At 46.3% G+C, this 15,529-nt stretch overlaps 2 protein-coding genes and 1 non-coding gene across 9 annotated transcripts in view; 2 read left to right on the forward strand and 1 right to left on the reverse strand.

The window, feature by feature from the left end:
* The first annotated feature begins 8,149 nt into the window (after positions 1-8,149).
* On the forward strand, positions 8,150-12,140 carry RPL30 (ribosomal protein L30). 2 transcript variants are annotated; one of them, XM_055799579.1, is made up of 5 exons: positions 8,150-8,276; positions 8,366-8,416; positions 9,320-9,465; positions 10,606-10,736; positions 11,973-12,140. In XM_055799579.1, the coding sequence occupies exons 2-5, from the start codon at positions 8,396-8,398 to the stop codon at positions 12,020-12,022; spliced, it is 348 nt and encodes a 115-aa protein (XP_055655554.1). In that variant the 5' UTR covers positions 8,150-8,276; positions 8,366-8,395; the 3' UTR covers positions 12,023-12,140. The 2 variants fall into 2 exon arrangements, with proteins under 2 accessions (XP_055655554.1, XP_013161053.2); XM_013305599.3 differs by lacking the exons at positions 8,150-8,276; positions 8,366-8,416 and having other exon boundaries at positions 9,281-9,465.
* On the forward strand, positions 11,622-11,756 carry LOC114010401 (small nucleolar RNA SNORA72). Its single transcript, XR_003551822.1, has one exon. It is a non-coding gene; the product is annotated as a small nucleolar RNA SNORA72 (small nucleolar RNA).
* Positions 12,141-13,574: 1,434 nt separating the features above from the next.
* Positions 13,575-15,529, reverse strand: part of MATN2 (matrilin 2) — a 76,119-nt gene continuing 74,164 nt past the window's right edge. For all 6 annotated transcript variants that reach the window (XM_055799574.1, XM_055799577.1, XM_055799573.1 and 3 more), the window contains one exon: positions 13,575-13,926. In XM_055799574.1, the coding sequence (XP_055655549.1) occupies positions 13,874-13,926 (53 nt within the window). In that variant the 3' untranslated portion in view covers positions 13,575-13,873. The remainder of the gene's footprint in view (positions 13,927-15,529) is intronic.

The following is a 15,529-nucleotide window of genomic DNA, read 5'->3' on the forward strand; positions in this document are numbered from 1 at the left end:
AGCCAGGTCAGCGTGGCGCAGGGGGAGAGCCAGCGGGCGGGAGGGTCCAGGCGCGCGGCAGGGGTATCAGGCAGGTTTGGAGCCAGGCTGATGTGTGAGGGTCCACGGAGGTGGCTGTGTTGTGAACCTGCGGCCGAGGCTGCGGGCTTCCTGCGGGGAACTGCAGAGGAGCAGCAGGTCTGGGCTACCTGCACGTAGGGCCTGCCTGGTACCTGTAGGCATTTGTAGTGTCCCAGGGGTGTGTGCCTGTCCCCACATGGGGCGGGGGGCTCAGCCCCGTTACTGGCCCTCCCTGCAAATGGCAACAGCAGCAGATACACCGGTGGGACTGGGATGGTGAGACCCTGGGGTCACAGCAGCTGGGAGGCGAGAAGATATCCCTGGGTTGCAGAGTCCTCTGGAGTCAGCAGTCACCGGTAACATGCTTACCGTTGGCCTTAAAGGTAAAATCCAGATAACAGGATTTTTATATTTGCATATAGTCAAATCAGCAGATGTCCAGAGAAGTCCAGGTAGCTTAGAAACTTTCCAAAGGGTAGGAGTGAAGAATGTTGCCATACATTTGCTTGCATAAACAGGTCCAGTGCATTTTATTTATTGCACGCAAGACATGTTTCATTATGTCCTTCACATTTAGAGCAGTCACCCATTCTTCTAAACAAACATTTTTTATCCATCCAGAAACTTACCCAAATTGTGTTGCCTTTGGACAATTGTCCAGGGTTTGTTGATGTCCTGCAGCCAAGGTGGAGCAGTAGCAATAAGTCCAGCCAAGGCCGCAGGACATACGGAAATCCTGGATATGCTGTATACCGTATGGTATGTGTGCTATCACTGTAGCACAAGCATCAAGCTCTGGTACACCTGGAAAAGACTGATACAGATAGGTATGTACTGTATGGATGCAAGGTGACCCTGGAGCCGTCAGACTCACTGTGTGCGCAGCGCTCACCGGGTGCACCCGTGTCACTGGGGAATCAGCTGGCAAACATACACCACATTAAGCCTAAACACATTAACATCTTCCTCGGCTCGAATTCATTTGTAGGACACTTTAAAAACAGTAGAAAAAAACATAGGCTGTGTAGGTTTCACTGTGGCTATATTTAAGATTTCTACCAGACACTAGACAGTGAAATGCTGGTAAATTTAGCATTAGCAAAGCATGCTGCTTTGCACAAAAGCACGAGTGCAATAAAGAGCTTAGCAACTTAATTTCAGAAATATGTTCATGCTGCTGGCGTGAAATCCTGACAGTGCTGTGGGTGGCATCTGGGTTGGCTCCCTCCACAGCACCTGTGGGGTCCCTGCACAGCACAGATGTGGGTACCTCTGTGTCAGAGGTGGATGTGTGTGTGAAGACACCCCGGCATCCACCTGCTGCCTACCAACTGGGATGGGCTCCGCTGCCACAGGTCAGAAAGCAGAAGCATCTGTGCTTGCGTAGGAGTCTTGACAGCGGAGCAAGCTGCCTGCAGACAGCATGTATGCAAGGGAGGGATGGCAAACACAACTGATATCCCACCTTTCTTCTGTGATGTCCTTTCAAAGAGCAAAGCAAGGAGGCCAGGCCACCAGGACAGACTCATTGAACGTTGGGCACTGAAGAAAATAGAAAAGGAAAGCTACATTCAGTTTTTCCTCTTGCCTGCAGAGCTTTGTACCTGCTTCCCTCCGTGTCCTAACCAAAGGGTAAGTTGTGCAGAGTGCACCTACCATCCGTCTTCCTGAAACAGCGGAGAAAGGAATTTAAGATTTATGAGGCCAGAGAGGGAACATGTGTGGGCATGCATCGCATCGGCAGCCAAGGGTGCTCAGTGGGGGGCACAGGGGCAGGGCTGCTCGGTACTTCACATTCTTTAAACAGGTCTTGGCTAAGGTACAGAAATAGGAATGAGAACCCGAGGGCCGTTCGGCAGGTGACTGCTGAAATCACTAAATAACAATTTCATCGTCATCTCCCCTCCTCCCACGGGTAAAGAAGTTGCATCTTTCCAGCAGGAAGGCGGGGTAGAACGGAGCCAGTGCTGGAGCTGGAGGCAGGCAGGGCCATGGCAGGGCAGGGCTGCAGCTCAGTGTATCAGCTGTATTGCCACGTACCGGGTCAGGCTTGGACAACTCGTGCCCTCTGCAGATCATTCAGCACAAACACGTTCCCGAGGGATGACACGCTGCTCTGCAGCTGCGTCTGTGCCACTGTTCTACCTTGCTGGGAGCACCAGGATGCCCACCCCTCCACCAAAAGCGGTAACTCCCATGGGTTTACCATGGGGCGGGTTACACATGCCGATCAAGAGTTCATTGTGCAAACACGGACTGGTGTGTGCTTCTTTCTTCAAGCCTCTGTACGTCCAAGCAAACACCACTGAGGCCAAGACAGGGCTGGGGCTGATGCCAGTAGGCTCACGCTTTTTACTTCTACTTTCTAGATAATATGTGTCATTGTTTTAGCACGCTAACCTTTTGGCCAGCATCAGTGGTAGTGACACACACTTTCCAGTGAACAGTCAGGGTGAGGAGCTTTGGAAGTAGGAGTCTCAGGGTTGGGGAAGTGAGACATAAATGTGGGACTGAGCATGAGATGAGGTTCCTGGGTGGGTTGCTGGTGGCATGAGAAGGCAGGGGCAGGGAGTGAGAGGGTGTGGGAGCAGGGACTGTGGCAGCGGCACGCACAAGCTATGCCCCATGCTTGCACAGAGTCCCAAAGAAATGACTGCAAGTGATCCAGCAGCTGTAGCTTGATGTTGGCAGAGGGAAATCCTTGGTAGCCTTCCCGTCCCTTCCCCTGGGCAGGGCACCTCTCCACAGCCTCCCTGCCTTCTCTAACCTTAACCACACTGGTACTGCCCCAAATGAAGGCAGTACCAAAGTAGCTAAAAATAACCTTTAACAACAAACAAACTAAACAGTCACCTTGGAATTAGTTGTTTTTATAAAGCAAAACTATTCTATTCAGGAATATAAACTGGGAAATTAAAAGCAAATTAAATTTGAAGTGTTCAGGGATAGCTCTGTCTCCAGAAGTAAAGCAACAAATGCCTACGTCCCCTTATACGCAAGCAGAAATACACTTCCAAAAGCAAACTTCATAAAGATTTCTGTAAGGTCATGGCAATTTTTAAGTTCCCCAGGCCAGTACTACATGTTCAAACTTATTTCACTCATTCCACAGCTCGCTAGCTGTTAATAATGTTGAATATTTTATATATGATTCCTACTGCAGCTGTTGAATTTATATCTACTTTCTGATAGACCCAAATCCAGTAAACTTTTCAAAACATTATATTAATCAAGAGTTTTCTTTTTTAAAACTGTGAATCCTTTTCTCAAGTCTTTAGGTATTCTGTACTGAAAGACCAGTACTGACCAGGCAATAAAACACTCTAACTTGTTTATTGTGACAGATAATTCAGGCCCAACGTTCCACTGATGCAAATTTGTGTAGTTCCATTGAAGGCTGCTCCGTGATGCTGATTTACGAACTGCAGAGAACTGCCTTCTGGAACTGCTGGGTTTGTTTTGCCTGGGATGGCAATGACTTTGGAACTTAGCTCCTTGTAATTTCCTGGAAAGGAGGGAACCCAAAGATCTTCTCATCTGACCAATTACTATCGTTAGAAATCTGCATCTGTTAATTTCTGCACAATTTGGCTTTTAGAAGATACACCATACTGTTGTACCGGCATGATATTTAAGCTGGCTACACATATAGGTCTACAAATGTATGTATATATTTATATATGTGCATACATACATACCCCTTAGCATCCTTTTACTGGCTGAAAATACATCCAAGGTGTGCAGATACCCAGGTATTCATGATAGACAGTATTTAACCTCAAGATTTCCCCACTCCCTAATGAGATAACCTTTCTGTGTCTGGCCCAGTTTCCTCTACAGCTCTTTTCTTTCCTTCTTTCCTTTCTCACAGTAAGGTCGCTGGAAGAGCGGCCTAGCAGGGGTTTGCATCTGGATCCAGCAGGCCTGCGCATTACTGGGATTCCAAATGCTCAGTTATCTGAAACAAAATGCTGCATGTGTCTGCCTGCCAATACAGGGGATGGTTCGGGGTGTGACCCTGTGAAAATCGGATGAACATGTTTGCATTTGCCGTAAAAGTGACGCTTATCAGAGAACACAGCCTGTCACTTTTAATAGCCCTGACAAGTGCAAAAGAGAAACCAATGGCTGCAGGTGTTCACACAACGCTGTGTAATTGTGCAGAGATTTTGATGGGACTAAAAACATAAGAAAGGACTGGATTTTTGCATATTTTCATCCTATCAAATAGTATGCTTTGGTCATATTGGTAAAATAAAGATGTAGCCTAGCTTTTCAAAAGATAAGTCTTCTTTTTTTGAACTGAATATTGTCTTTCAGGGTTAGTGTGTGACCTTTGGCACCGGAAGGATAGCTAAAAGTATGCTGCCTCCCCCTTGCAGTGGCTTTAGCAGAGGTTAAAACTTGAAAGCCCCCCCTCCATCACATCACACACATTTCCTGGTTCTTTGCCAGTAACGGGTCAGCACCTGTTATTGTGTCAGGCACCCAGAAGCTCTGACAAGGAGCAAGTCCTGAGCTTTTTGCTCAGGATCACTGCCTGCTGATGCTCAGGGAAGGAGTGTAAGCAGCGGTACAGCTTCAGATGTTCTTCTGCGTCCCTGGCTGCCAGGATGATCCCCACTTTCTCTCAGGGTCAGCAGTGCTGCCACTTCAGCTTTATAAAGATCTCAGAAGTTCAGATAATTTAACAGGCTCTAGGATGTCCATGTACTGCTCGTTGTCTAGGCTTCAGTATTATTTTTTCTCTTTGTCTTCGTCCCAACCTTTTCTCTCAGTTAACTATACACAGCACCTACAACAGCACATGTAACTAACACACACACCTTTTCCCTTAATGCCTCATTTTACTGTCATCGGATTACATGTCATTTTTCAATGAACAATGCGACCACCCCACTGACAAGCTGACAGTATTATTACCATTGCGTTTGAGGGGGTAACATTTGGGTTCCATAACGTGGATAAAAAGTTGCTTTGGGATTTCTCTGCAGAAACACGGGTGCCTGTGCTGCATAGATGGGCCCGCACCTGCAGCAAGCCCAGCGCTTACTCCTTCCAGCCGAACTGCTGCGAGAGACCCCACAGGTGATCCTAGCCAGCCCCAGCTGCCGAGGAAAATGTATGAACGTGCTTGTCCATCCTCAGGTACAAGTATACCCGGCCACCATGGCCTGGACTGTTCTTTGCAGATACGCTGTCATTGGTGCCAGTGCTGCTGCGGGAGGTCCCTGCCTTGTGCTTTCGTCTCATCCTCCAGGGCCACACATTTCCACCCCCAGCAGGACATCCCACTGGCTCTGTCAGTGCTGCCACAGGATGCCAAACAAAGCACTGGCTTGACTTAAGAACAGCTCTGTGGGGAAAAAAAAAGGCTCAGGGTGGGAACTCCTTTGGCTGCCATCTTTACCAAAGTCAATGTATCATGAAGTTATGGCCCCAGCTAAAGGGCGGCCATTAGACTGTTACTCCAGTCACTCACAAATCTGTGATTGCATGTCCAGACTCAAAGAAAATAAGGCTTCTTTATGGTCTTAAGATATTTTCCATCTGCTAGATCACTTAGAATTTCTCAGATACACTGAGTTGGTTTCACTTATCTCTAGGTTCAAAATGATAACGTTGTTCTCCAGGTTTTGGGGATAGGTCAATGCTCCACCAGTGATGTTTCTTGCAGTGCTCTCACTCTCCTAATTCATACCTCTCACTTGTGCTTTCTTACACCACCTTATCAGCATTTTAAGGGGGAAAGGCGGTGAGAGATGTCTTTCAAGACTACTGCTCTCCACATTTGAATGAAATTATCTCCCTCTCTGCTGGAAACCCTGCCCCTGCCCTCTCACTAGGCAAAAGCAGAGTAAGGCCAGGGTGGGAGAAGCAGGAAGGGAGGAGGAGCGCCCTGCTTGCCCTGCGTGCATGCTCATCTTCACTGCCAAACTGAGCACCAGACGCAGAGCCCCTGAGCCAAAGCAATACCGAACTCAGCCCATGAAGGATTTGACCTCCCCGGCTGAATGTGGCCAGTGGGGCAGGCAGGAGGGCTGGATGTGGCCACGGGGCCTGCTGTTAGTGCTGGGAGAAGGCAGTGCTGCTTTTGCTGACGTTGCCAGCTGCTTCCTGGATCTCTTGTTTGTTGGAGATGGAGAAGCTGTCTGATGGGAGGAATAACAGCAATGCACCTGAGTATGGGACGTGGAGAGGACATGGAACAAGAGAAAAAATGAGATGCAGAATGAAGTTTACTTTTTAGTTGCCAAAGAAAATAAAAGTTTGAAGTATACTTCAAAACTGATTTATTTATACCCTGTAAAAGGCTGAAAATTATTTTGTTTCAGTAAGTGACATTGGGCTATAGAGACACATAAAAATGTAACATATATTATTATTTATATACTATATATAATATTTTTATGTGCTTAATCTAGAAATTATTCCCAGAGGACTTTACAAATAGAGATGAAGCAATGCCTGAGTTTCACCTGGCATAGTCAATCTCCACTTAAGTTTGGTGGTATTTTTTTCTAACAATCTTTATCTCAGTGTTAGCAGCTTAGGTCTTAATCTAGGTGCTTAAAATGATCTGTCAAAACCTAAGGTTGCTACTTAGTGTCTACACATAAAAAAATGGTTGGGATGACGATGTGGATTTTGACTAAAGGCTGCATGTCACTGAGAGGGTTATTCTGTCGTAAATATTTTGGTAATGTGTGTGATCATATACCAGAGAAAAGTTAGCATGGAGGTAGCCACACCGGTTGAAATGCATAATAGTATATTGCTATAAATTATTTCCCTTATTTGAAATAAACTTTATTAATATAAGAACACTAGAATAACTGAATACAACATGTTTTGGCTTGGCTTTTGAGTTTGTTGATGCGCATTGTATATCGGCAAAGGCACCAGACTTCCTAAAGCAAACAAGCACAATGCTCTTCCAGGCTTGTGCTAACCCAGGCAAGTCCAGAAAACTTTTACACTAGCTTTGCAATTTCGTAAGAAAATGTATACACTGGGGTGCCTTTCTGGTGTGGTGTGTCCTAAGAGCATGCTGTCATACCAGCAGAAGACTTTCTGTCCTGTGGGTGGATGCCCAGGCCTCCTCCTGGTGGGGTGTCACAGGGGAACCCCCTAAACTCACACCCTGAACACCCACATTGCTTGTCCCCGCAATGCCCAGGCAGGCACCAGCCGAACTTGCACTCGCTGCTCATCCCTGCACCAGCCTGGGGCGTCTGTCCTAGACTGGACACCACCCTGGGATCTATCACAACTGTTCTTTGCCTGAAACGGAGAAGAACCTCACGTCGTAGCCACGTTCATAGCTTAGTGCTCGCGTGTTCAGCAAGCTAATGATGGTTTCCAGAGCCTACGGGGGTGCACGGCGACTCCAGCACAGCGGAGGACAGAGCTGCTCTCAGGGGGCCAAGGCCATCGCACAGCCAGGTGGGTGAAGCACCACAGCCCCTGCCAAACCCAGGAGCTTTACTGAGGGCACCCAAAGCTGAACCCGCTAACGCAGGCAGCCTCAGTTCCCAGAGCTATTCCTAAGGTCAGTGGCACATTTACTGCTTGAAATCCAGGTGCTGGCTCAGTGTGGGGCAGTATCTCATGGGGACAGGTTGTTTATGGCCGCCGGGCAGCAGCAGGGCCTGGCAGACACCCTCGGGCCTGGCGCAAGGAGGGCGCCGCTGCTCCGCAGGGCACCGGGGTGCTCAGCACTCGCAGCAGGGAAGCGCGGAGCCACACCAGCACCGGCGTATACGGGCCCAGCGGCCTGTGGTGCCAGAGGGATTTATTTTCCCCACACCACGGCCCTCCACATCGGCCCTGTGGCAGAAGTGACAGTCCCCACAGGGCGCGGGAGGCTCAGGCGGGCTTCCTTGATCAGGGCCTGAAGTCTCCCGCAGGGCTGCGACAGGTAAAAGAGCGCGGAGGCCGCCGCGTGCCGCCCGGTGTGGGAGGGCCGCGGGGCTGGGGAGGAGGACGCCGGCGCGCGCCGAGGCAGGCGCCGCCCGCGGAGCGCCGCTGAGGCGCTGGCCCCGCCCCCGGCCGGCCCGGCCGCGCGTGGTTTGGCGCAGGCGCACTAGCAGCTGGAGGGAGGGGCCGGGGCGGCCGCGCGCGGCTCTCGCGAGAGCTGCCGCGCGGGGATCCGCGATGCGTTGTGGGAGCTCGGCCCTTTCTGGCTGCCCGGCCATCTTGGCGGCGCGTCTCCGGTGAGTGGGGCTGGGCCGGGGCGGCGCGGGCGGGCGCGGGGGCCCGCCGCCGGGTGTTCACCCCTCCCGCCGTTCCCCCTCTGTTCCAGGAACCGCCCGACCCGGCGCGAGGCAGCAACATGGTGGCCGCCAAGAAGACGGTGAGTGGGAGCGGGCCGCGGCGGGCTCACGTGGCGGCGGCCCGGCCTCGGCCGGCGGCTGGCGCGGAGCGGGGCGGTGAGGCGGAGCGGAGCGGCGGAGCGGGCTGGGGTGGGGGGCGGGGCCGGCGCGGGGCCCTGGCCGCAGCTGGAGGCGCCTGTCGCGGCCCTCAGAGCTCGGGCCGTGCCCTGCGGCCTTCTCCCAGCGGCTGCTCTGCCCTCGGCGCCTTGCTGAGTGCCGTGCCGGGCTGCTGGCAGGGCCCCGGGGCGGGCTGGAGGGAGGGGGGAGCCGGCGCGATGGAGCTCGCTCGGCCTTTGCCTTTCCTGCGATGTGCCTGCCTTCTGCTTAGAGCCACTGCCAAGTATGAGTTTCTTGTTAGGTGGCGTGGTGCATCGTCGGAAATGGAGTTACCTGCTGTCGTGAGCACTGCGCGCTCCTGTCGGGGTGTCAGCTCGTGTTGCATGTGTTCGCTTGTTTCTGCTAACCTGTGTAACAGCCTTGGCGTGCCCCCTAGAAAGAGACATACGCTAAACGTGGCGTAGATTTGCAAGGCAGAAGTAGCATTTACTTGGGACTTGCCTAAGTGAGCCTGTCAAGGCCTGTCAGATACATCTGGATGTTACTGATTAACGTGGGTAGCAGCAACGACGTTTTAAGATGTATTTTCATCTTGTAAGATACGTGGTTAAGAGGTATTTTTATGAAATTGGGAAAACATAGCATCAGCAACCCCCCTAGCCAAAAGTTTTCGCATACAGTAGGCTGGCCTTTATTCTGCGTGGCCAGTTATGGGGAAGTTATTAAAAGATTGCTTGTATTTGGGATGTCTTCATTTTATTATGTTCCCCACTATTTTGCAAAATGTAAAGTAACATAAAATAATGCTTTTCCACATATTTTTTCAGAAAAAGTCCCTAGAGTCCATAAACTCTAGGCTTCAGCTGGTTATGAAAAGTGGTAAATATGTGCTAGGATACAAACAGACTCTGAAAATGATTCGGCAGGGCAAAGCCAAGCTGGTCATCCTAGCCAACAACTGTCCTGCTTTGAGGTAAGCAAATGTATGAAAAAACCAACCATCTTTAAAACTAAGACAGGTTCTTTGTACAAATACACTGTGTACTTCGTGTTATTTGCTGCAGCGAGTTATTAATGCAGAGTACTTTGCTGGCATGTTCCAGAGTGCTATGAAGTAAAAGCATTGGGCTGTTTGGTCTGTAATGATTCCAGGTCTGAATGTGTTGAAATGCTTCCCAGCATTTTTCTAGCTTACTAATTCAAAGAGCTTGCACTAGCAAAGATACTGGAAGCTTTTCATACAGTGATACCATTTGTTGAAAGTATAATGGGGCAGAATTCCTGTGTTTTTCCAAAGTAATATATTGGAAAATAATGTTACATGTAGAAAAACTGGTAGTTGACACTGATTTAAAACATTTGAAGCAGACAAAATTTGCTGTCCAACTAAGTTATAAATTTAGGTTCCTGGCCAGTGAAATTGCTTTTAGGGAACAAAATCTTTACAAATTTCCTGACATTTTTGGGCCCTTTTTGTTATCAAGGGATATTGGCAGATTCAAGAAATGGTAAAAGCATAAAAAATGCATTTAAAAAAAAAAAGAGAAATGGCAGGACTGTTAGAGAAGGTAGAATGTTAGTGGGGATCCCAGAAGTGTTTGAAGAGCAGTATTGACCACTAGAGTCTCCTGGTGGAAGTCAGAAGAGAAAGGAATATAGATTGACCCTTCTTTTTTTTTTTTCTTTTTTTTTTTTTGTTAAAGAAAAATGAAAAATGGTTTCTTTCACGGCTAGTGGCAGCCTGATCTCTCCTCAGCATCTGGCCACCAGGTGTCATGACACATTAATAAAGGTCACCATTTATGCACTTTGATGTAGCTCCTACAACCCTTTGGAAGTCTGGAAGTCCTGAATCCCCTGCTTTGCTGTAGAAATAAGCATGCGTAGGAGCAACCTCAGTGGTTTGCACTCCAGAAGTGCAAACTCGGCATGCTTATGGTTCGGGAACCCTTCTATCCAGAACACAGTAGTGATTTTGTGTAGTAAGGAACAGGTGTGTTTTTCTGGATGGGAGGGAGAACTGTAAGATTTAAGTGTGATTGGAGTTAAAGCTGCTCTTGCTGTATTACAGTCAGTCACGTTAGTACTGTAACACCCTGGTTTTGAATTTCAGAAAATCAGAGATTGAGTACTACGCTATGCTTGCCAAGACTGGTGTCCATCACTATAGCGGCAACAACATTGAGTTGGGCACAGCGTGCGGAAAGTACTACAGAGTGTGCACACTGGCTATTATTGACCCAGGTATGTGTGTCTCACAGTACAGTGACCAAATGGATATGTGTCAGTGGTTCCTCTGTTCAGCTGTGAGTAGCAGCACTGAGCCAGTAACGTGCAGGAGTGATTACACACTTTGTCCTTTTCTGTCAGGTTTAACTTAATTATAGGTGACCAAGATCCTGTTGTTCTTTTGTGAGTTCTGAGTTCTTAGAACCTGGAGTTACTGCTGCATATGTTAGCACTTAGCTCCTTTTACTGCTAAACCCTGTGAGCATGTATTTTTTTCTACCTGTTGGTCTGTAATGAGGTTTCAGTGGCTGGGAAGCAACTTCATGATACGTGTTTCTGTGCCCATCAGCTAGAATATGAGCCTTGTGCAACATGCTGTTTACGTCAACCTTGTCTGACTGTTCTTAATCTTATGTGAGTTATCCTTCCTGGAATGATAATGTACAAATGTTATGCTTCCTCGAATGATAATGTACAAAAATAACCTATATGCGGATACTAATCCAGTGTTAAATTGTATTAAACATTTTCTTCTTAAACTACACCTGTTTATAATTACTAGGGTTTGGTAGCACTCTTCTGTGCCAGAGAGTTGCTCAAGTTCCTCATCTAGACTGCTAATTAGGTGACTTCTCATTCTCTTTCAAGAATCTTTTAAGAATCAGTCTTTTGTTCTGTTGACCAAAATGCATACACATGGATTTAATGATTTCTGTAATAACTTTCACCTAATGTTTCCCCAAGTCACATCAGTTTGAATTTGCTGTTTCTTCAGAAAATATTACTTAGCTTGCTTTTATTCAAATGCTAGCTGTAAACTTATGTTTTGAAAATTTTACTTTTAACTTTGATTTTGGGTGGGGAAGGAACTGCAAGTCAATCTTTTTGTTCTGTAACATAATGCGAATATTCTCGCTGTCCTGATATTTTCGTGATCAGGGGAGGCTAGACATTCGCTATATTAAAACTACGCATTGTGTCCTCCAGGACTAGATTGTTGCTCTAGTACTGGCTTTGTTAATGCTAGTGACAGATATATAATCACTGTACAAATACTTTGTATGGATTAGCAAAATACAGTTGCAAGTATTTTTTTACTGAGCCATCAAAATTACTTGGCTTTTTTCCTCTTTTTGTATTGCTTTCAATTTCTTTTCTATTTATAGAATCAGTGTGTTGGGGTTTGGTTTTTTGAAAACATCTTTCTGTGGGTCTTCTTGCAACAATATGGTTTTTTTGTTTACTTTACAGGTGACTCTGACATCATTAGAAGCATGCCAGAACAAACCAGTGAGAAGTAAATGCTGTAAAGGTGTTATTTCTACAATAAAACTGGTTACAGATTTGTTTTAAGAAAAATTTGTATTATACCTTTGCTGGTTTTAGGGAACAAACTATATAAATGAAGATTCATTACCACTGCTGTGTTTCCTGTTCTGTTAGAAATAACCTTCACAGGACAAAACTTGCCTGTTTCTTTCCCTAGGAGTTGTGGATCTTGAGAGGTAAGTGGAGGAAGACTTGATCATGGCGAGTATGGTGCCAAATCCCAACAGGCTAGGGCTTCCTTAGTGTCTGGCTTTGAGTGCTAATGCAAAAACAAGGTGTAATGGGAGGTACCAAGTTTGGGATGTTGGTGGGGGATCGCAAAGGGTTTACTTCAAAAAAAAATTTGTGCTGTTTTTCCTAACATGTTGTGTTCTTTTCATGAAGACTATCTACTTTGTGATAAGTCAATCACAAAGTACAAAGGCAGATTATCCCCCTTCTCTTTTTTCTTCCAAGAGAATATAGGGTAGCTGATAGACATGATATATAACATGCTTTCAGTAAGATACCAATTAACTTAAAGTTGATTTTAAATTTGTACTTTTTTTTTTCTTTTTAGTTTTTTGTAAATGTTATATTGGAGACAGATGAATTGGTATTCTCAGTTGCTGTTGCTGAGGACATTGGTGTCTTACAGATTTGTGCATGTTTTGTGCGAGACCGTGATGCAGGATGGTTCATTATTACTAGTGATTGTTAATTGTGGTGCCAGTGCTTTGCTGACATGCAGTAAAAGAAACGTCTAATGAAAATTAGTACGTGCTGGAATCTTTAGAGAACTGGCATTCTGTTTGCTAAAGAATGCCAAAGCACAAGGTACCTTTTAAAGCTTGCTGTTACATACCTGCGCAGACTTCTTAGCTTATCTGAGGTCACTTAGTCTAGTTTTGCTGCAACTACTTCAGCTTCTGGTATAGAATGGATGAAGTTGTGTATTTCCATTTGGAGATAGTAACAGAGGCAAAGCAATGTGTGCCAAAGCGAAGTCTGAAGTGCTGGTGTCTCTACCTATTAAACTATAGCTGGAGATCAGTTCTAGAGATGGTGTAGATGGTGCTGTTAAATGTTCCACACTAGCTAAAAGCTAGTTGCTGCCAAGGGGAAGGAGTAAAACTTGAAGGCCCTTCAGCTGGCCAGAATGACTGGAAGCAATTTGGTGGTTTTGTTTGTGTCTTGGTGTTTGACAAACAGGTGTGCAGCTAGTTGTATTGCCCAATGGATGTGTCCATAATTTAAGTACTAGTTGCATTCAGGAAAGTTAGAGAAGCACTGAATGCAGACCAAGTAGGGAGAAGTTACGTGGTCTGGATGTGGTAAGAGAAGTACTTGAAATTTGGATTGCAATACCCTGGTAATCCAAGAGACTTCCCTCTTGTTCTGTTTTTATATATGTATGTATATATAGAAATATGCATATCCACACAGATAGGGTGCTAAAAATACTAGCAGAGTGAGTGGAAAAGGGAAATACAGAAAAGCAAGCCAAGTAAATTCATACCCTAAAAGTACTTCAAAACATGGAAGTTTCACTTCAAAAAATAACAGTATTTTATTATTTTGCATAGCTTATTTTAGTTGTTTAGTTCTGCTTAATTAGAATTTTTGCTAGTTACTAAGTTGTTTATATATATAAAATTTTCAACATTTCTTATCTGCAATCAATGCAAGACAGAAGACATAGTATATAGATGCACGGATCCAAAATATTCTTTTCAACTTCAGACACAAGATTTTGTTACTTTACTTTGAAACAGTTTAAGAAAATAGCTCTGACAAGATTGTATGTATAAATATACAGTGTAGTATACACTTTTAAGTTTTGATCAGTATTTTAGCCTGTTTTCCAAGTCTTCCATTCTCTTCGTCATTTCTTCCAGTAGACAAAAGTTGAGGAAAGAGAGCTACTGATAGGATGCATTACACAAAAGTGTCAGCTGCCTGATCGCTTTGGTCTATAAGCTTGCTCTTGTTTCTCCTTTTTGTTACCCTCTTCGACTCCCAGTAGCTTCTGATACAATACTCCCCTGTGTTTTCTTCTGCTTTGATCAGCTGGGTTGAGAAAGCTGTGTGAAGCCCCATTCATTAACAAGCATACCTGGACACAGAGTTCAGGCTGCAGCTTATTAAAAAGGCAGGTGGTTCTGAAAACTGGCCATTTTCTACTGTTACTGCAGTAAAAATGTCTGCTGCTGATGTTGCATACCTGCCCTATGGTGGTATAGCATTAGGGTAGTGTTACTACAAAACCAGCAGTTTCTGGACAGATGTGGAGTAGAGCACAACAAGCTCTATCTATGGCTGGCTCTGCTGAAAGTGAGAAGGTGTAGCAATGCAAAGCGGTGTGCAACGCTTTCCTGATAAACACCTGCAGCTGACAGGAATGCTCTGTCTGCCGCAGGAGGAGGCTGGCTAAGCTCGCTCTCCCAAGAGCTGTGGCAAGGCTGGAGCTCGGGGAAGCTGAGGAAGAGGGGACCTAGCATCAAGAGAGAACTGCAGGCACTGAGGCCCACCTTAAAAAGGCTTAAGTTGCTGCACTCCACTCGTCTTTTCTAGTAATCCTGGTTTCAACACTTTAAGGTCTTACAAGGGAAAGCGGAGAATTTGGCATCTGAAAGTGGGATCGTTGACAAGGAGCTGTTAGAAATTGGTTAGGGTAGACGGGCAAATTGAATTCAGCTTCTTGGGTTTGGCTGGAACAGCTATGCACCATCGCCCCCCCGCCCCCTTGCACTGACAGGGGGCGCACCTATCCTCTTGCTAGTAAGGAGCAAGAGTGGTAGTGCTGCTGCTTCTGTGGGGACTAGCCTGCCCCTTACATCAGGTTTATGTTGGTAATTCAGCTGTCTGTCATGCAGAAGGGGTTACTGTATACGTGCTAGCATCATTTGAGCCACCTCCTGTGTAACTTCAGAGCCTCTTAAATGTTTACAGAGGCAAAGTTCAAGCAGTAGAAACTGTATTCATCTACAGATTGAGAAAGTTAAATGTAATTGGATACAAATTAACAGTTTGGACTGGTCCCTCTTAAGTTTATGGTCTGTAACGAGCTAGTTTTGTAGCCAGTTCTCCGTCCTCCCCCCATATCCCTGGGATGGGGACTTGCCAGCAGTCTTCTGCAGTTATCAAGAACTAGTATATTATTCAGTATCTGAGTTGCTCTTCAGATGAGGCAGAGAAATGAGGTTTGTAATGGAGAAGAAACTGGATAGTTTCTGTTCAAAGCAGTGGTCGTATAGTGCTCTGAGGGAGTGTTTGGCACTTCCTATTAAAATGTATAGGTCTCTGGCTCAGTGTCGGCAGCTTTTCCATCACCTTGAGTCCTTCTTGGACTCTGAAAATCACAGGGTTGCCTGCTCAAATTGTAAAGCAGAACTTCACTAAGCTGTGTTTTCTTTTAAGTTCAGAGTTCCTCATAGCCCAGCTGCAGAAGGTCACTGTGAAGAGGCTAAGGCTTCTGCTGAAGGTGGAAGGAGTGGTCT

This window comes from Falco peregrinus, chromosome 3 (assembly GCF_023634155.1).
Source record: "Falco peregrinus isolate bFalPer1 chromosome 3, bFalPer1.pri, whole genome shotgun sequence".
In the NCBI taxonomy this organism is placed as follows: domain Eukaryota; kingdom Metazoa; phylum Chordata; class Aves; order Falconiformes; family Falconidae; genus Falco; species Falco peregrinus.

Coding starts and splice junctions, on each gene's coding strand:
- RPL30 (XM_013305599.3), top strand. CDS start 9,296: ATGCTTTTCCACATATTTTTTCAGAAAAAGTCCCTAGAGTCCATAAAC. Junction 9,466..10,605: donor AACAACTGTCCTGCTTTGAG/GTAAGCAAATGT, acceptor TTTGAATTTCAG/AAAATCAGAGATTGAGTACT. Junction 10,737..11,972: donor ACTGGCTATTATTGACCCAG/GTATGTGTGTCT, acceptor TTTACTTTACAG/GTGACTCTGACATCATTAGA.